At 41.0% G+C, this 21988-nt stretch overlaps 1 protein-coding gene across 12 annotated transcripts in view; it reads left to right on the plus strand.

Moving 5' to 3' along the window:
- The window catches only part of COL6A3 (collagen type VI alpha 3 chain), a 113912-nt gene that overhangs the window by 30272 nt on the left and 61652 nt on the right, over nt 1-21988 (plus strand). For 6 of the 12 annotated variants that reach the window (XM_043525223.1, XM_043525224.1, XM_043525222.1 and 3 more), the window contains 7 exons: nt 3569-4171; nt 9851-10453; nt 13812-14408; nt 15352-15918; nt 17664-18287; nt 19649-20248; nt 20936-21538. In XM_043525223.1, the coding sequence (XP_043381158.1) occupies nt 3569-4171; nt 9851-10453; nt 13812-14408; nt 15352-15918; nt 17664-18287; nt 19649-20248; nt 20936-21538 (4197 nt within the window). The remainder of the gene's footprint in view (nt 1-3568; nt 4172-9850; nt 10454-13811; nt 14409-15351; nt 15919-17663; nt 18288-19648; nt 20249-20935; nt 21539-21988) is intronic. The other 6 variants (XM_027831270.3, XM_037912241.2, XM_037912240.2 and 3 more) reach the window with 4 other exon arrangements.

Genomic DNA, 21988 nt, shown 5'->3' on the forward strand with positions numbered 1-21988 from the left:
TCAAAACTTCGCTATAAGCAGAATCTCACTATAGGAAGTGAGGACCACTTTGGAAGATGATCTTCTCCTTGCACTGCAGGGAAGACCTCTGCACTTCCAGGAGGCACTGATCACTATAAGAAGCTTCAGGAAGGCCATGTTTGCAGTCTCAGAGTGCTACAGCTTTAAAAACTCTGACTATTCTTCCAGCTCCTCACTGGGAGCAGATGCGGCAAGAATGGCTCCTTCCTCCTCTTGGCTCCCTGCTTGGTAACAGTTGTGGCGAGACCAGGCTCCAGAAATTTCGACTTCCCATGCCCACTCTAGGATAGTGGCAGCTTTTCTTCTGTTCTGCTCAGTCTGATCAAAGAAGGCGGGCAAGTTGGTAATCCCCTGTGCAGTGCTGCAGTAGAGAGCTAGAGTAGTAGGACCATCTTGTAAAAGAAGGGAATGTCACCTTGGACCCCCCCTGACTTCCCCGGTGCTGCCCTGGATGCAAGTGAGGGCAGAACCGGGCCAATGAATGAGACAATTTTGCCCCTTTATGCAATTATGAAGTTGGAAAATGACTGTACATTCCACATAATAAGGCTGAGTGATCAAACCTTTGGTTTTATTCCTGAGACTCCATCTAAACGTCAATAGCATTTGCGTAATGTAAGACAATAGCGATATACAAGATATAACATTAATCCACTCATTCTGTCTTGTCTAATTAACCTCTTATTTCAATCCCACGAGTTGCTATCCATCATTGCATGATACTTTGCACAAAAATGCGTGAGCACAGGTCTATTGTTTTGCTAAGTATTTGATGGGGCAAATAGACAGATCATTTGCAATCCATGGGAAAATTAAACTTTTTTCCATCAGTGAGCTAAGCTTTCTCAGTTATAGACAATGGATTTTTTTCAATATATGAAATAACTGTGATACCTGACGCTCTGATTGCACTCTATAGAGAGTTCAATATTTTTGCCACTAAAGGCCAAATCCAACTCCTATTGAAGACACTTTGCATTTTGCCATTGCCTTAATGTGTGGAGGATTGGGCTGGTATATGAAACATCTTGACAGGTAACCAGACTAATATATTGAATTCCCTATTGGCTCATGGACATTTTTATAGAAGAAAATATTTTAAAGCCCAAAATACATGTTTATTTCTGTGAAGGAGTATTTCTGAGGTTACGTCCCTTCAAGAATAATTTTGGCGAGTGTTATTTTTCCACAAATAAAATGAAAGGTAACATTAGTACATAAGCTGCATTTTGTCACTGTGTGATTTACACATCCTATATATAAATTATAATAAAAGTAATGGTGCGGCTGATGATCAATGCTGGATGATATTGGGACATAGCCCAAGCTGATCATCTGTCTAAGATGACTTTATGGTGCCATTCATTTAGCTGGTAATTGACTTTGGTGCCATTCATTTAGCTGGTAATTGACTTTCATTCATTTTATCTTGTGATTCCATGTAGCCCTTTTTTGTAATCTTCTCCACCTAAAAATGCCATGGGCATTATAATACATGAGTCAGAAGTGTAAGAGGAAAAACAGATCTTGTATTTGCACTGTAGAAAACACAAACTTTGACAGCCACAGAGTGGACTAGAGTGAATAGGAAAGTAAGCCTTGAATTTGCCCTGATGCCTACATTAAATCTTAGCTGTCTGTCTAATCTGACACTCTTTGCTTAATAGTGTAACAAGCATGCTTTCATTTGTCATCCATTACTGGCTTGTTCCATCAGTGTGTTCATAAGTACAAGGTTTTTACAGTGATGACAAATTATCCAACGTTTGCATACATTGTATTCCTGTTTCCTCCTGCACAGGAGCTACTCATACTATGATGATGATCACAATCGAAACAAGGGTCAATAAATTAAATACCATTATTAAAAAGAGAGCCAGGACACATGAAACAGATATAAACAAAGCCATGTACTGTTCAAGATATTTCCTCTGCTTTTTTATTGTTTTGTGGGCTGAGTACATCACAATCTGAAATGATCAATTAAATTAAAAGTTAAGGACTTTCATAGCTTTTGACTAAATCTCCGAGCCCTTAGTCGTTCTTAACCATAGCTAAGGTCTTTCGTTGGCATTGTTTATGGCGACTGAAATGGCTCATGAGATAGGTAAAGGACTAGGGCCTTTTACTGTACCATACGAATCCCATAGTTGCATCATTTGATGGTATTTTGCAAAAGTGGCTCCTGGCAAAGACCAGAGGTGAAATGCTGACCCCATCCAAGTTACTGGGAGTTTTGCCATTGACTTCAGTAGAACCAAGATTTCACCTTAGGTGCTTTAAAGCTCAGAGTCAGAGAAGATTTCCAAAATCAACTTGTCAGTTATTTATTAATGGCTTCAAGATTGCTTAGTTGTATCGTGGAAACATCCGAGTCCACTTTGGGGTATATTCTGCCCTTCCTTCATTTGTAGAACTCCCATTGACACTGGTGAGCACAAGGAGGGAAGAACAGACTGTTTAGGGAATTCTTAGTCTGCTTTCGTAAGTCCTGCACAAAAACAGGTCCTGCCTCTTTTTCCAATTCATAATTCATTAGATGTACATATTCATGTACGGTGTTTGTGGCCATCCAGGTTATAAGTAAGGTTGGATAATTATGTCATAACTGGTTTCATCAGCCTGTTTTAACATGATTCTGCATTATTTGATTGAATATCCAGTGGTCATGCAAAAATACAAAACCAGATACTTACATTGGTAACCAATGCAAGGTTCTGTATTTGCACAAAACCACAAATACAAGCACATTTATTTGTGGTCTTTATCTGCATAGTTATTGTACCTGTAACGATAAACTTGTCCCACTAATATTGTGCATGGACTGGACAACTGAGAATAACGTTCTAAAATGAAATACACAGTCACTCGTACAGTCTTCTTTATTGTTGTTCTACAAACACATTTTAGATACTGGTCACTCAGTGTGAAAAAAAAAATATGTTCAGCCAACATTTCAAACATACAACACAGCAGATTTCCAAATAGAGGCTGAAACTTTCCATATAAAAAGAACCATACCAGCTGTGAATGTAATTTTACAGCATAGCAGTTACATTTTGTCTTGAAAAAAGTGCAATGAGATAACTTCCCCTGAATTTAATTGTGAGTACAAATTATGTTCACATTTCCACGGACTGCGCAAATGTGTGTTTATGTATAAATCTGTTTAGTTCTTTTGGGTCTCCTAACTTCTGTAAATATTTAGACAATTCGCTTCCACAGAAATTATCTAGATTTCACAAAATTCTAAGCTCTAGAGTTTTCCCCCCAGTAAAAATATTGTCCTGGTATTTAACTGTAAAAATGAATTTAGATTCTTTCAAAATATTATATTGTCTCATGAAACAGATATTTGGTCTGTTAACTCATATTCAATCAGAATGCAGAACTAAGAGGCAAATGTCACTGTCCTCAATAAACGTGTGTTTTGTTTTCCCATTTTCGTGTTTCTTACTGTTTTCCAAAGAAACATGTCAGAACACTGTAAAACTGCATGTAATTACTTGTTTTAATGCTTTCACCTTTTGCATTTCTTTTTTTAAAGCGCAAGAATCTGCTGACCTTATTTTCCTTATTGACGGATCAAACAACATCGGAAGTGTCAATTTCCCAGCCATACGTGATTTCCTTGTAAATTTCATTGAAAGACTCTCAGTTGGAACTCAGGAGATACACATTGGGGTGGTGCAGTATAGTGACCAGCCCAGAACTGAGTTCTCTTTGAACCGCTACTCCACAAAAGCTGATGTTCTGAATGCAGTGAAGGCCCTTAGTTTCCTTGGTGGTGAGGAAGCTAACATTGGTGCAGCACTCGAATCTGTGGTGGAGAACCACTTCACACGGGCAGGAGGCAGCAGAATAGAGGAAGGCGTGCCTCAGGTTTTAGTGCTGATAAGTGGTGGAGAGTCTAGTGATGATATTCGAGAGGCAGTGTTAGCGGTGAAGCAAGCTAGTATATTTTCATTTAGTATTGGGGTCCTGAATGCTGACAGTGCAGAGCTTCAGCAGATTGCTACTGATGGAAGCTTCACATTTACTGCCCTGGATATTCGTAACCTTGCTGATCTTCAGGAACTCTTACTGCCAAACATTGTTGGAGTGGCCCAAAGACTCATTTTGTTAAATGCCCCAACCTTTGTCACAGAAGGTATGTATGCATTTATAGAATGTTGTATTTCATTGAATGAATGGCCTCTTGCATGTTTAAAACACATCTCTGATATGTTCTCTGAGAGAGAAAAGAGAAGACACTGGGCTACTTTGAGGAAACGCATTAGCCCAGCAGGCGATGCTTTGACCTCTTACTATCACAACAGCAGTTTTAAACAAAATAAGCAGGGTATAAAAAACCAGATGTGAACTCCTCTGATTTGTCAGTCTCTGAAGAACGCTTGTGTCATTCAAACTTACAACATATGTTGCTATAAATCTTCAGTAGAAGGCTTAAGTGTGACATTTGGTCAGGGAAGTTAACAGATGTAAAATTCAGATGAGGACTATCCGGTGCTATAGACAATGATACGACTGCAGATTGGGGTTAATCATTCTTAGTCATTAGCTAAGAAGTAACTAGTAGGGTGGGCCCCAACATGCAGCTTTCATATCCAGAGCTAGGTTTTGAACAACTACTATGGTGAGAGGATGTTCAGAGCCAATTTGGGTTCCGCGGGGAGCTAGTTGGAATTTTTTTTCCCTCCTGAAAATGTTGATTTTTCACCAAAAACAAACAAACAAGCCAAAAAATGTTTTTTTTTTCTTTTCAGTAATTGAAAAACGAAATGTTTCAGCAGAGACCAGATTTTTTTTTCTTTTTTTTAGTTTTTTGGTTTTCTGACAAGGCAGAGGAAAGCAGAGGAAAGCAGACATTTTCAGAGGAAAGCAGAAATTTTTGGCAAACATTTTCATTTAGTCAAAACCAGTTTTCCACTGAAAAAAGTTTGGATAGAAAATGTCAACCAGCCCTAGCTCATGCCCAGCCCCAGTATGTCAGATTTCTACATTAAGGGTAAAATTCATTCCTGGGCAAAGGGCTAGTTCAAGGCCTAGGCACTACTTAAGTCCCTTATTTGGAAGACGTAAGTGGCACAACTTAAGTAGAACACAGATGTTGTACAGACCATCTGTACAGGGATGAGGAAGAAGGTTGCATTAGAGGGCACCATTACATTGACCTTAATTTTTTTTTTAAAAAAGCAACCCTCAATTATTTTTAGAGGCAATCCCTATCCTATTAACATAATTTATCCTTAATTACTGTAGCTGAGTTGGTTTGCAGCTTTACATGGAGGCAGTGAAAGCAAATCACTGAAGTGTCCCTTTTCAGTTTAATGGCAATGAAGATTTAAAGTAACACACCAATCTATTTATTACTCAGCAGCATTAACTGGGTTATTGTAACATAATTCATGAATATATCCAGTGACATGTCCCTGAAATAAAACATACCTGTGCTGGAGTTAATATTTAACACATGAATTTTCTGGAACAGGCAGGTAATTAGGATCCCTTGGTACTGTCATTTTATAATTGCTTTAATTAAGTTAAATTCAGTAATATTTGGTTACCATAATAAACATGAAATGCCATATTTTCAAAGGCCCCCTGTGGTTGAGTGAGCCTTCCGAAATGTGCATGCATCCATTCAGCTGATGCTCCTCTCTGGGTACATGAAGATATCCATTTAATAGAATCATAGAATATCAGGGTTGGAAGGGACCTCAGGAGGTCATCTAGTCCAACCCCCTGCTCAAAGCAGGACCAATCCCCAATTTTGGCTCAGATCCCTAAATGGCCCCCTCAAGGATTGAGCTCACAACCCTGGGTTTAGCAAGCCAATGCTCAAACCACTGAACTATCCTTCCCCACATTTGTACGTGTCATTACCCAACTGATATACACAAGAAACCCTTTCTGGATCCAAAGGCCAGTATGGATTATGGTACATTTTGTATGGTTCACCCACTGCGTAGGCATTTGAAAACGTCATCCCAAAATGTTTCAGTCAATTACATTCTGAACTATATTATATCACTGGAGTTGCATGGGTATAGCCAAGGGCAGAATTTGGCCCAATACCTTATCTTCCTACATGGGCTCCATTCATCCGTTGGTAAATGCATGTAATTTTCACTCATGGTAGTTTTTTTATCTAACCATCTGGCCTGGTTTCAAAATTTAATTGGGGCAGTTTGTTCTTGTTTAGCTAAAAGCGGCCATTCCAAAACCCATGAAAATCAAGCCCAAAGGACCCAGTTCACAGCTCATCTGTGCATGGGGGCCTTGCAGCTGTGGGATCTGAGTTTAGAACTTTTTTCCAGTTCTTTGATATTTATATGGGAAAGTTTTTTTTAAAAAAACATTCTACTCAGAGACTGCTACGAGTGTAAAGTTCGGTCCTCGCAATACCGCAAGGGTTGTAGTTCATTCTGTTTCTACTTGTATATTTTCTATTTACAGCACAGCTCATTTGAAGAAGTATCAGTCTGAAACATTATACAGCAACTGGAATATATGTGTGTCTATATATATGGAGAGAGAGAAAGAGGGAGAGACTGGAATTTTCAAAAGTGCCTATGGGAGTTAGGCACTGAAATTCAATGGGATTTGGGCACCTAATTCCCATTTGTGCCTTTGAAATTTTGCCCACAATGTACAGATTGTATATTCTACAGGTCAGCGCAAGCTATGAGAACTCATTCCTGCAAGGTTCTAAACACCCCTGTGAAGCACTGAGGCCTAGATGTCATAGGTAGCTAGGCCCCTAACTCCCACAGTTGAGGAAGCCCTTTGGAGGAGTGCTCATCATTTTTCAGAGTCAGGTCCTAATGGCCTGATGCAAAGCCCATTGAAATCAGGGGGAGTGTTTCCACTGGCTTCAGTGGTCTCTGGATCAGACTTTAAGAGTCTAACCTCCCCTAAATAATCCGGAAGAAATGGTTTTGTCTTAATCTTGTCCACTGAAAGTGGTACGGTGGTGAAGTGGGTTGCTATTTTGGGGGGGGGTGTGAATGGGTGGTTGGTTGGTTGCAGTTCCTGCATTCCTGTTATATGAGGAAATGTAGTATATAATTTGACCATGGCAATCATATTTATTAACAAAGACTTATGCCTTATTGGTCACTTTTGTGCCTGCCAAACTCTTTGGATGATTCACACTAACTTCTATATAAAGTTTAAAAAAAGACCCAGGGCCTCCATGTTTGGATATCTAGCTTCTCACAAGCCCAGAGGATATTTTTGGCATCTTTCTGGAGGACACTAATCAGTGTTTTAACAAGCCTTATTATTAAGCTGGCATCCTTCCTACATCCAAATCTCTGGCTTTGTGCCTGGCACCCCTCTCCAGTGGGAAACTGATGAGGAGCAAAACTGGCTGCTGGGGGAACAAATATTGGAAGAGTTTGGAAACTATTCAAGGTTCTGGAAAGCAGCTGAGGTTAAACCACTAATGAATGGTATGTGAATAGCTTAACTTTGGCAGCTTATGTTAATAACATCCTTTTAAACTGGGAAGTCTAGGCAGTTAGAACTAGATTGTGACTTGGATTATGCACTGGCATAGATGGAGTAAGAATTCCTGCATCGCCCTAATATGAGCTGCCTGGACTTTGGGTCCAGGGGCACAGGAATAAAGCTATTCACCTGCTTGCTCCCATCTGGGAGCAGGTTGTGGGCAGAACCTTGGCTTTAACCTTTAACGTAGTACAAGTTATGCAGACCTTAGTCAAGCAAAACGCCAGCTGGAGTCTTTGAAGCCAGTAGGGCTTTTGCCTGAGAAAAGGCATGAGGCCAAACGCTAGTCTTATTCAACACCATAATAAACAGGCAGGGGCTCGCTGATGGGCTCAAAGACTGCCATTTCCTCCCACCACACTAATGGCGTAGAAGAATTGCTACTACCACCCATGAGCTGTAGTAGAGGGTGTTACTTCTGTACTCCCACCACTCAGCAGTCTTGGTCTACAAGTACAACATAGTCCTGAACTATTGGCCAAAGCTCCGGCGCATCCTGCCACAGGCAGGACTCCGGCAACCTTGGCTGTATTGTGCGCATGGAGTATTGAATCCCTATAACAGCCTTCCCACAGCTTGCCTGCCAGTGCATCAACTCCACTGCTTTTTAGCCTTCTGCTCCAGCGTAGAGTCTGATCACAGCAAAGGCCCCGATTACGGATTTTGCCCCATAAGAGCATCAAACTCCTAAGACAGGTTTCAGAGTAACAGCCGTGTTAGTCTGTATTCGCAAAAAGAAAAGGAGGACTTGTGGCACCTTAGAGACTAACCAATTTATTTGAGCATGAGCTTTCGTGAGCTACAGCTCACTTCATCGGATGCAGTATTTTAAGATGGCACATTACTTTTCACCGGCCAGCCACATTATAGATAGTATTGTAATACTGTACTTTTCTTGTACCCTTCATTCTTAATTAGCCTAAAACATACAAAACAAGCTGGGCAAGGTTTTCAAAAGTGACTCGTGATTTTGAATGCCTCTGTTTTTGGGTGCCCAACTTGAGACCCCGTAGAAGAGTCTGGCTTCCAGCCCTTTTTTGGAAAATCCAGCCATTATAAGGACTCTTAAGTTGGGAACCCGAAATTAAAGCTCTCAAAATCACTAGTCACTTTTGAATATCTTGGCCACTGTCATTAAAAAAAAAAAACTGGAAAAAAGTCCTCCAGTGCTCCTGTATAAATTGCTTTTCACTGTCACCAAGAGAAGCCAAGGATTTGTAAAAAGAAGTGTCAGTTAAGGCTGAATGTGGAAAGCGAAGATGTGGACCCTCTCCCCATCCTATAATTGTTGATTTTCTTATTATGGCTTCTAGGGTAATAGTGCTGAAAGTTAAATGAAGATTGCGCAATATTCACATGCACAAATGACGCAATAAATATGTATTTATGATAGTGTCTACATATCATCATATTTTATCCTAATACCTATTAACCAAGTTAATATTTATTTATCTAGTGCCCACATTTCCTGTGTTAAATATAATGGCATTTTGATGCCAATATGGCACAACCAACTTTATTTCTAATTACCAGCCCTTCAGACTCAACTGGGAATTTGAAAATCCAGTTGTGTTCTTTCTACTTCTTACATCAACATCCCTATAAAGATTTGGCAGTTAAAATTTAGTCAACAATTTTGTTGAGCCAGAATAGACTCCAGCTCACTCTTCCATAGCGGGGCTGGCTGTGTTGAGCGAAGAACAGTAATAACTTGTTTTATTAGCTAAGGACACAGACAGGACATGAAGACACACAGGGAACAGGTATGTGGAATAAGTGGGAACTGTTATTTACTTAATTGCTTTTGTGAGCGTAATCATTTTGAGACACGTGGGACTAGATGATGTAAATTAGCATGCCTCCGCTGAAGCCAATAGGAATACACCAGTTTATGTCAACTGATGTTCTAGCCCGTTGAAGAGTCTGAAGATTTTTCATTTGTGTGTTTTTTTTTCTGTGCTAGAATACCCTATGAAATTTCCAGTGTTATTATGATTAGCCTTTGACATTTTCTAACTTTTCCCCATGATTTAGAAAGAGACATTGTTATAATAAATCATATTTTATAGTGGAATTCAATGCAATCCCACACTAGAAAAGGGGAAAATATTCTGAAAGGAGGCACGTTAAAGGGAAGGAAGTGAAGTTCATGGCACAAAACCAAAGTACCCATAAGAGGCATGTAAAATAACAGTAACACTTACTTCAAGCAAACAAGAAGTCATGTAGCCCGTTCAATTCTTGATGTTGCACTGATAAGCACTGTTGATTGAGCACTTCCACTGACAATATATATGTGTATTGTTAATTGCAGTTGTTGAAGTGAACAAGAAGGACATAGTCTTCCTGGTAGATGGCACAACTGCATTGGGACCTTCCCAGTTTGGTGCAATCCGTGATTTCATTGCCAAAATCATCCAAAGGCTGGAAATTGGACCAGACCTTATCCAAGTCGCTGTGGCACAATATGCAGATACTGTGAAACCAGAGTTCTATTTTAGTGCCAGTCAGAATAAAAAAGAGGTCATCAGTGCTGTAAGGAAATTGAAGTTAATCGGTGGTACGTCACTCAATACAGGTTTGGCATTGGACTTTGTTAGGAAAAACTTCTTCACCAGTTCTGCAGGGTACAGGAGTGACGAAGGTGTTCTGCCCATGCTGGTGCTCATTACCGGTGGTAAGTCCACAGATGATGTTTCCCAACCAGCAGCAGAGATTAAACGGAATGGAATTGTGGTTCTCACCATCGGGTCCAAAAACGCAGTTCAGTCGGAACTTCAAGCAATTGCCCAGGAAGCAAACTTTGCGTTCTCTTCAGCTAGCTTCAGTACCCCAGCTTTACAAGGCATTCTCCCTGAAGTGCTGACACCTATAAGAACACTCTCTGGAGAAGTAGTTATTCAAGAAATACCACAAGGTAACCATACACATTTATCAAAGGAGATGTAGCTGACATAGTTCTCACTTCTTATTTTATACCTAGTAGAGATGAATGAATTGTCCATAATGGATATTTAGTTCAGTTAAATGTTGCCTCTTTTCCATTTGCAGAATGTTCATGAACAGATTGTTAAATTCTTTAATGCATTTGTTACTTGAGGTCTTTGTAAATTTGCCCTCCCCACATATTTGTCATAAATATTTAGAACCTTAACTTCAAAATTCATGCTATTCTGGTTAATTACATAAGTCACATGGTATTGTTTCTGATCTCTGATGAGATGATTTGTGTTACTAATCACCATCGAGCAAATTTTGAATACTACAATCAAATATACAATTTGAAATTTGCTTTCAGTGGATATTCGATCGATCATGCAAGCTTAATAATTCTATTTGAAAGTACTGTACGTTTGATGATAAAGCTTGACCATTCATACGTTCAGAGAAAGTGACCCTGAAAAGTTTGTGAACATTGAGGACTTCTAATTCACTCTCAAATTCAAATGTGCAGAAAAAATTCTCATTATCCACCTATCTATAAAACTAACTGAGTATAAAACTAGTCTAGAATTGGTTGTGTCCATTTAGAGTGTGACCCAAAGCCCATTGAAGTCAACGGTTTCTTTCCATTGACTTCTATAGGCTTTGGATGAGACCCTTACACAGTAACCTGAGTAATGGCATCTGAACCAGTTTCCCATGTATCTCAATAGATGATTTATGTGCCTAAAGATTTTGTACTAAGGTTCTCCTCAGGACTTTTCACCAGTGGACAAGTGTGAGGCTGGATTCTTATAATAAAATACAGAGGGTCATGTTCTAAACTCACATTTCAGTCCCATGTCATGAAAACGTGAGACAATTAAGGCCCCCCTTCAGTTCCCATTAAGGTCACTAGAGAGATTCCCATTGACTGAAGTGGAATTTGATCACGACTGTATCATTTTCTAGTTTCTTCAAGTTACTAAAATGATAACCCAGGGTGCAGAAAACCTGTATGGTTTTAAGAATCCTTTCAAAACACAATGACTGCTCCCTACGGAGAGTTGCCATTTTATAAATCAGTTTGCCTGCACTGGTCCTTAATTAAGATGAATATCACGGGAAAAGAATCTGTCATTTAACAAGCTTTTTCAAAATGTGTTTCCTGCTAATACAGTTTTGCATGGCTACATGTCAACCCTGACATTTTTATTTCAAAACGCCAAGTAAAAATGTCCTTAAACTTTTTGTTCTTTAACACTTATGAATGTAGCTTCCCTCTTTGTCTCTCTGTCTCTGTCATAAACAAAGCCATAAAGAAACACTATATGCAAGTAAATGTTCCCTTGCAACAGCCCATTACAAATAGTACTACTGAGTATGACACTCCAATAGATTATCTAAGGATATTAGCTCGCATCAAGGCCTTGAATGGTGACCACAGATGAGAACAGAGAAGAGCAACTTAATCTATATGATTTGGCAGAAATCATTTCATTCCAAAGGGACCAATTTTGCCCTTTTGATTTTTAATGCCCTGTTACTAGGGCCCTATAGAAAGAACCTGAGATAGAGAAATGGATAGATCTCTCTAATGTTCAAGTTTAAAGACATCAAACATTACCCTTGAAAAAAGGCCCTTCAGAATAGAGGAATGTATCTACATACATGCCTATATATGTATGTGGAGTTGGCATTCATATGATCAATTGCAGAGGCATGCTATAAATTGCATTGGCAAGTGATAAATCTGTTGCATTCCTATGCAGTTTATCTCAGACATAGGACCACGTCTCCAGCCCATTAGTCTATCTCCCGGGGACTTCCCCTAACATTTCAAACCCCTCAGCAGCTTCAAACATGAGACTTAGTTTTTTAAATCAACCTACAAGAGAAAAGTTGACTCCTGCATCCCCCTAAAAGTGGAATTTCCCCCCAAACTGATCCCAGGTAGAGGCCCAGATTTGTTCCGGAAGCAACGGCAGCTTTTCAGCAGATAATGATGTTTATGATTTTAAAGTCTGATATCACAGGACCTTTTAAGGACTAGAAGCGGGAACTGGAAAAGGGAGATTCCAAGGGTGAAATCCCAACCCTATGGAAGTCAATGGGAGCTTTGCCATTAACATCAACAGGGCCAGTATTTTACCCTAAGTGTTCCAGTGGGATTTAGCACTATCTAAGGGGCTGAGATACTATTTTAAAGCTCTGACATTTTGGCCCAGATCCTGCCGTTTGCTGCACCTCTCCAGAGCAAAAAGGCCCTAATGCTTATGTAGGGAAAATCCTCTAGTGGGATTGAGTTGGCGCTGTGGCTCTGATGCCACCTTTCTCCATGCTGCAGGGGACCATGGCTGGGCCAGGTACTATACAACATCAATACGAGGGGCCGGAATTAGGACCTAAGCAAGGGGTGCAGGATCAGGCAGTGCATCCCCAAAGAGGGAAGTTCCTCTCAGTCACTGACAGCAAAATGCAAATCTGCCGTTCTGCAGCTAAGGAGGGTGGAGATACACAAGCACCTTACATAGTGACCCCAATACAGCCACGAGCAACACCTACTTAAAAACACAACATACAGTGAAAGATATTTAAGGTGACCACTCAAAATACCAGCCGAAACTGGTTAGTTAAGACAGGTGCTCTAGTACCAGAGCCTGGAGTTACCTCAGATTTACTAGAGCCTGGAGTTACCTCAGATTTACACTGAGAGCAGAATCTGGCTCACTATGCTTTGGGGGCAGTCACTTGGAATGGGAGATTGTCTCATAAGGATGGTCTCTGGTACTGGTTTCACTATATTTGTCCATGATTCAGATCACAGTGTATTTTACAGACTACCGAGCTCATATTTTCTATAAGGTGTTAATAGAAGCCCCAAAGTTTTAATTAAATATTATCTCACACCAGTGTAAATGGAGACTAACTGCAGAGAGTCAGATTCTTATCTGGTGTACATTAGTGTTTCTCTATTAAAGTCAATGAAACCAGTTTACACCAGCTGAGGTTCTGACCCAGAGTAACTACAGAGTACATAACCATTCTGATTGGCATTAGTAATAATATGCATTTTCTATGCAGCAGACAAGGACGAGGCTCCATTTCTAAATAGTAGCCATTCAAATACTGTTTGCAGCACACGTCAAAAACAAAACATCCAATAACTTCACATAATGTTCGTGCTGTTACTCTCTTGCAAACTCTCTCTTCACTTCTCTCTCTCTCTCTCCTACTCACCCCTTCTCTCTAACAAGGTATACATGTGTGTACAGTGCATACTGTATGCACACATGACAAATACTGGTATGTTTTCTATGATGTCTCACATTATTTTCTGTGCTCCACTGCAGTTCAAAGCAAAAGGGATATCATCTTTCTTTTGGATGGATCACTCAACGTTGGAAATGCCTACTTCCCATTTGTACGCGACTTTGTTGTGAGCCTAGTTAACGACCTTGATGTTGGAAATGACAATGTACGCGTTGGCCTAGTACAGTTTAGTGACACTCCTACAACTGAATTCTTTCTAAACACATTCCCAACCAAGGCAGAGATCATTACTCGCCTGAGGCAGTTGTTCCCTAGAGGGGGATCAGTGCTGAATACTGGCTTGGCACTAGACTTTGTCCTTACGAATCACTTCACTGAAGCTGGTGGGAGCAGAATAGATGAACAAGTTCCACAGGTCCTGGTCCTGCTTGTAGCAGGGCAGTCTGCTGACGCAGTCATACAAGCGTCCAATGCATTAGCTCGGGCTGGAGTGCTGACGTTTTGTGTTGGAGTTAGAAATGCTGATAAGGCAGAACTTGAGCAGATGGCATTTAATCCAAGAATGGTGTATTTTATGGATGATTTCAATTCTCTGGCAGCTTTACCACAGGAGTTAATTAATCCTTTAACAACATATGTTAGTGGAGGTGTGGAAGAAGTTCCACTTGCCCCTTCAGGTAATATCTACCTTTCTTCATGTTGACTGTATTAAGTTGGTCTTGTTTCTTTTGATTGTTTACTTTGAATGTTGCACAACTTCTTATTTGTCCAAGGCCCTGATCCAGCAAAGCATTAACCCTTTATTTAATGTTATGTGGGTAGACCCACTGACCCACTGAAGTCACCACTAACATGCTTAAAGTTCAGCAACTGCTCAAGTGCCTTGCTGAGTCAGCACTGAAATGGAGCTCAGAATGGGTCTATGACCACCGTACCAAATATCCTGCCCAATTGTCCCCGTAGCCTTTGTATCTTGACCACTTGGGATAGATTAGTGCCTATGATAGGTGTTTGAATGGACCAGCTCACATGTAGGGAGTGGTTACTGCTCCCCACAAAAAATGAAATGGAGAGATTAATATAGTGCAGAACAGCAAAGATCAACCAAGGCAAAAGCAAACCCCAAACATAAAAGGCTAGCGTCGACCCTCAGTTGCAGCCCCACTGAAATAAACGGGCTGGTCCAGGTGTAGAGGAGGATAGAATTTATTCTTGATAGTGAGTTAAAAGTTAATGAAAGTCTCTGACATTATTTCCAAAAATATTTGTGTCATGTTTAATGTTAACCTGATATATATAAATATTTCCCCCAGAGTTCTTTTATTGTGGCTCCATTCAGAAGGGGCTATTAAAAAGATTAAGATTATTTTGTTTGGAAATGAGAAAATTAAGAGGAATTTGACAAATAGATAACAGATGCTCCACTTTGCTTTGGAAAGTCAATGAAATTAAAAGGTGACCAAAGTGAAATAGGTTAAGTGTCCCTTTTCATTTAGATACTTCAGTTAATGAAAATCACTCAATCATTTTAAATATCCAGCTCCTTAAAAGAAAAGTTTCCATGATGAACCATAAAAAGGTTTTAACATCTTGTTTTCTTTTTCTCTCTATTTGTTCTAGAGAGTAAGCAAGATATTTTATTCATGATTGATGGCTCAGCCAACCTATTGGGGCAGTTCCCTGTTGTCCGGGACTTTGTGCACAGAACTATTTCTGAGCTCAATGTGAAGCCAGATGCCATCCGAGTCTCTGTAGCTCAGTACAGCGACAACGTCCAGGTGGAGTTCACCTTTGATGAACTCCCATCCAAGCAGGAAATACTCCAGAAAGTGAAACGAATGAAGATAAAAACTGGGAAACAACTGAACATGGGGGCTGCACTGGATTATGCAATGAAGAATCTGTTTGTGAAGAGTGCTGGAAGCAGGATTGAAGAACAGGTTCCTCAGTTCTTGGTTCTGCTTTCTGCTGGGAGATCTACTGACAACGTGGAACAACCAGCAGAGGCCCTGAAAGGAATTGGTGTTGTCGTTTTTATTATCGCAGCCAAGAATGCCGATCCCAGAGAACTAGAAAGGATAGTTTATGCTCCAGAGTTCATTCTAAAAGTCGATTCCCTTCCTAGAATTGGAGACATACAACCGAAGATAGTGAACTTATTGAAAACCATAGAAATTCAACGACCAGGTATGGAAAGCCACCATTTCTTTTGTTTTTATAATGTTGAAACGTATCAAATTTGTTTCAGAGGACTAAAAAAAAGTTGCAAAAATTATAAATTATAAATCATAAATTAAAACTACATACAAAACAATGGATCCTGGGCCTGATCCAAAGCTCACTGGAGCTGGTGGAAAGTCTCCCATTGACTTCAGTATATTTTGGCTCAGGCCCAATATGATTGAGGTTTAAAATAATTATGTAGCAAGTGGTAGTCTACGTTGGTTTTCCTTCATTCAGGCTGTGACCCAGTAAAGCACTTCAGTGCATGCTTTCCTTTAGGCACAAACAGTCTCATTGAAGTAAAAAGCCTACCTTATGGTTTATGATTTATATTTATAAAGTATAATCTGCAGGCCACAACAGAGACTGCAGCCCCATTGTGCTAAGCACTGTGCAAACATGGTGTAATGGACAGTCTCTTCTCTGAAGAGTTTACAGTAGGAGTAGATTTAAGTGCTTGGCTGGATTAGGGATACAAGGAGCAAATTAGGGCATGGTTGTCTCTATTTCTCTTCCAAACTGATTTTGTTTTTCTTGAAAGTGGTGTGAGGAAAGAGGAGCATGGCAGAATTGACAATCCAGTGCATAAATCTATTGCTTGCCATCCTAGGTTCATTTGTCTATCTTTCTCCTTGAATGAAACACAAAGAGCTTTTATATGTTGCACCCAGATATCAACCAGTAAATTAAATGCTATTGAATCAGTTGCAATTATAACAGGAGGAAATTAAAATGGCATAACTAGAATAAAGGATAACAAAAGGGTAACAATTCAATCATCAAAATTCTAACAGCATGGTATCATACAGACATCATCTGTGAACACATGCCTTTTTTGGTGAAACATCCCTGCTTTGCCAGCAAAGACAATGGGTATTATGGCCTCCCACCAGCAGATGGAGACATGGAAAATGCAACATATTTAACATGAAGCCTCCATGAAGGTTCTAGCCAGATGTACCTTATCCTGTCTTTGACAGGCAGTGACTGCTTACTGGTTGGCCTGAACCAGAGTTCTGAAGTTTGGTGTGAGTTTGTTCGGTAGTAGAACAGATCAAATTTTTTTATCTTTTAGAAATGTTCAACTACTTTTTTCACAAAAATGATTGAAAATTTTTCATTTTTATTTTAGTTCACTTCTCTATTCTGCTGGCTTGAGCCAGTTGAACTGTTGTCGCAAAAATACTTTCACCGTTGTCCAATCAGCTGTGGAATTTGTGTGTGTGCAGCATTACTTATTTCTAGGTTAGAATGCTCCCCAGGGACGTTTTTTCCCCTCTGTCTCTCCTCCATCTTCCACCCCTCTCTAGAGCACTCTATGTGGAGTAGTCAACTGGTGCTAATGTGCTCCACTCCCTAGAGACCCTTGATCGCTTTAGGAGAAAATGGCCCCTGATTACATACTCCATTCGTCCTCCCTTGCTGAAGGCTGATGCCTCCACTAAAGAGTATAGAGCCCCTCCCGACTAAGTAGGTATCACCCAGCACATGATGTCGCAGGGTTTTCACTGGATTTCCATCCATCTGTCCATTAGTCAAGAGTATTTGACTGCCTGGCTAAAGGGAAACTATAAAGAAACAGGATCAGCATCTGTGATACATGACCTAAGGTCCCAAGCCTCTCCTCTCTCTGCAAATCATTTTATACAGAGGATGTCTACTTTACACCGAGAATCTGACTTATCTTCCCCTCCCCTCATTGTCTCCATAAACAGCTGACGAAAGTCAGAAGAAGGATGTGGTGTTTCTGATTGATGGCTCAGATGGTGCCAGAAGTGGTTTCCCTGCACTGAGGGCCTTTGTGCAAAGAGTGGTCGAGAGCCTGGATGTCAGTTCTGACAGGGTTCGTGTTGCCGTGGTGCAATACAGCAACGTCATACAACCCAAGTTCCTTCTGAACTCCTACTCTGATAAATCAGATGTGATCAGTGCCATCCAGGGCCTGTCCGTTATGGGAGGGGCTCCTCTTAATACAGGTGCAGCCCTGGACTATGTCATAAAGAATGTGTTCACCAGCCCAGCTGGCAGCAGAATAGCTGAAGGTGTCCCTCAGCTATTGATTCTGCTGACATCTGGCAAATCAAGAGATGATGTGAGAAGGCCCTCGGTGGCCCTGAAGACCGGAGGCATGGTGCCTTTAGGCATTGGAATTGGAAATGCCGATATCACGGAGCTGCAGACCATCTCTTACATCCCAGACTTTGCTGTTGCCATCCCTGACTTCAATCAACTGGATACTGTACAGCAGGTCATCTCAGAGAGAGTCACTCAGCTTACTAGGCAACAAATTGACCAGCTAGCTCTGGATTTCAAATTGTCAACACCCAGTCCAGGTGAGAAGGTGTTTTTTGGCTGTTGTGTCTGCAGAGCACCGTGCATAGGAGTAAGATTCAGAGACAAAAAACTGATGTTTAAATAACATTATGGTTGTGATGCAGAGAGGGAAAGGCAAGGCATTCACAATTAAGGCTCCAAAACCAATCTCATCTCCCTGCCAATTTATCCTCTATTTGCCCATTTGTACCTGAGTTTGCAAGGATCTGTGTAATTCCTGCCAGTCATTCAAATACATCTATAGGCCCCAGTCCTACCCTGTGGTCCATGTGGGCAGACTGCTATGTCTACTCGGTCCACTGAAGTCAATGCAGGCTGTCTTACAATAAATAAATGGGGTGATATATTAATCAATAACTTAGTGACCAGATAATTTCTGCCCCCCCCCCCCTTCCCCAAAAGAAAACTAGACCATTTAGATAAGAAACTGACATTTTCATGTAAATTCACATTCTTATCTAGATTTTTCAGACATTTATAATTCAGGCATGGAACTTTGCTCTGACCTGAAACCGGGTAGAAAAGCTCATCATCAGGAAGCAAACCTTCTTTTAGGAAATAACAGCAACAGGAAAAATAACTCTCAGATGGCAAGTGTAGAGCAATCTAGTGACGCAAAAGAGAGTGGGGTGTCACTGAACTCACTTTCTCCATGTCTAGATGGTCACCTTGCAATCTGCCTTGTGTAAGGGGTAGCATGGGGCTGCACCTCTCTGGGAAAAGACCAGAGAAGGACCTGTGGCTCAGAGATAATCCTCATGTCTACGACCTCGTGTGTGGCAAGCTAGTCTGGCCAGTGAATAGGGATTAGGTGTGGAGCCAGGGCTCTTCTGACTCCCTGCCTTCTCAGCCCCCTCCCTGGTCTTCACTCAGAGGACTCATATCAGGAGAGCAACCATTGTTTCTCCCCACATGGCCAAGGTTGCAATCTGAACAGGGGAGCAAAGGGGCTTTAATGCTTCTGTTCCCTGACATGGCCAAGAGAGAGCTCTGACACTCTCCCCTCTGTGCACTAAATGAAATCGTGATACCTATTTTTTTAAATTAGTGGCTGTATTAAAGTGAGATTGTGTGAATGTGGGACAGAATGTGGCTTGCAGGGTCTACCGTCGCTTGGATTCCGAATGTTGTAAGTCAGAGTTGTGTATGAGGACTGCAGACTAGATTTCCACACTATTTAATCTTACACATAGATTTCATTGGACAGCTGATTTCAGCATGGTGCTGCTTGCTGTTGCCCCCCAAAATGATGATGTATAATTGCACATCTGTGGGTGCCTTAAACTTTTGCCCTTTAGATCATTTACCAATGCAACTCTTGGGCATATGTGCATCATCTGAACTCTTTCTCTTTTGACAGTGAGCAGCAAGAAGGATGTTGTGTTTCTCATTGATGGCTCCCAATTTGTTACCATTGAGTTCAATCTCATCCGTGGCCTGATCGAACGGCTAGTGAGCTCCCTGGATGTGGGTTTCGATGCCACCCGGGTTGCTGTGATCCAGTTCAGTGACGATCCCAAGGTCGAGTTTCTTCTCAATGCTTACTCCAGCAAAGATGAAGTGCTGAGTGCTGTAAGAAGATTAAGGCCCAAATTAGGCCAAAGGGTTAACGTAGGAGCTGCCCTGGAGTATGTGTTGAAGAATATCTTTACAAGACCTTCTGGAAGTCGCATAGAGGAAGGTGTCCCTCAGTTTTTAATATTACTCTATTCCCGCCCGTCTGCTGATGAGGTTGAGGACCCTGCCTTACAAATCAAAGTAACTGGTGTCGCACCTCTGACTATCGGAAAGAATGTGGATCCTGAGGAGCTAACAAAGATTTCTCTCAGCCCTGAATATATATTCCCAGTGAGAAGCTTCCAGGAACTACCCAGCCTAGATCAGAAGCTCCTGACCCCTATTAGAACATTGACTTTAGAACAGATAGAAAGGCTCCTGGAAGACATAAAAGTCCCTTCAGGTAATATTGTGTGATCACTCGGTGCCTTTGTGTTGCTGTTAATGTAGATATTGCTAAAAGTGCAAATAGCTTTCCATTCTTTCCCTGCCAACAAATGATTTTCCCCTTAAAAAGAAATACAGCACATTGCACGATCAGGAGAATGGAGATTCATTAGAGATTTCATGGAGATATTGAGGGCTAAGGGCTTTGCTTTTCTGGGCAAAAGTGATATTGCTTACCTTATCTGCAGCCCTTTGAAGAGTTTTCTAGTTAAAATAAGCATAAATCTGGGGCCAAATGAGGTTAGGAACATTTAAGGAAATGAATGCAAAAAAAAATAAAAATCAGATTACAGGCGATTAGGATTTGGGGTGATATATGATTATAATTTTGGATGTAAATTTAAACTGACTGGTAAAGCCAAAAAGAGGCAAACAAAAAACACCCACCCCCCAAAAGAAACCAACTCCAATTCTCATGCCTAAAGAGTGGGTTTTCACTTTAATAGATAGCACATTTTAGCATTCCCCCTTAAAAACAAAGCATATGTGCTATATTTTTCAGGTGAATGGAGCTTCATCAGAGATCCCATGTGTTGGGTCATCCTTGGGAAGGGATTGCTCAGAAACCTTACAGCAAAGCTCAAGCAAAGGAGGTTTTTCATGTCAGTAATTTTCCTCTCTCCTTGACGTTTTTGTTCTGCAGAATTGGACGGCAATGAGAAGGACATCGTCTTCCTCATTGACAGCTCTGACAGCGTCAGGACCGACGGGCTTGCACACATTCGGGATTTCATCATCAGAATTGTTCAGCAGCTGGACGTTGGGCCAAACAAAGTGAGAATTGGTGTGGCCCAATTCAGCAATACTGTTTTCCCGGAGTTCCTTTTAAAACAACACAAGACCAAAGATGCCGTTCTGCAAGCCATACGCCGCCTGAGGCTCAGAGGAGGGTCCCCACTGAACGTTGGAGCAGCACTGGACTATGTTGTGAAGAATTACTTTGTTAAGTCTGCAGGGAGCAGAATAGAAGACAGGGTCCCCCAGCATTTAGTCCTCCTCCTTGGAGGGAGGTCCCAGGATGATGTGACTAGACCTTCTGCTTTGATTGCATCCACTGGGGTTAAAGTCCAGGGTGTAGGAGCAAGGAATGCAGACAGCACTCAGTTGCAGAGAATTATCAATGATCCTAGACTTGCATTCATAATCAGAGATTTTACAGAACTCCCAACCGTTGAAAAGAGATTCATTGAATCATTAAAAGAACCTCAAGAGTCTACATCCATACCTCCTACAATTCCAGTTCCTGGTCAGTCTTTTATTCATGTTGGTATATACTAGGGGAAACCTTCGGGATGCAACATGGGATAAAATGATTGTAATTTGTAAAGCTGTTCAGAATTAATGTATTTTAGTCCTTATTCCTGTGCTTGCAGTTCACTAAAGAATACTCGCCGAAAGGACCTTGCAGAACTTGGAAAATGGTAGAATTTAGAATGTGAATAAGACGGAAATATGTTCCTCATAAAAATAAATAACATATTACATAGCATAACATTTGGGCGGGGTGGGCCCATGCTCTGAGGTGGCACTGAGCAGTCTCTCTCTTAGGGGCATGGCTGGCTGGCTCTTGCTCACATGCTTATGGTCTCACTGATTGCTGTATGAGGGTCGGGAAGGAATTTTCCTTCGGGTCAGATTGGCAGTGACCTTGGGGGGGTTTCCTCCTTCCTCTGCAGCGTGTGGGGTGCGGGTCACT

The sequence above is a fragment of the Chelonia mydas genome, chromosome 11 (assembly GCF_015237465.2).
Source record: "Chelonia mydas isolate rCheMyd1 chromosome 11, rCheMyd1.pri.v2, whole genome shotgun sequence".
In the NCBI taxonomy this organism is placed as follows: Eukaryota; Metazoa; Chordata; order Testudines; family Cheloniidae; genus Chelonia; species Chelonia mydas.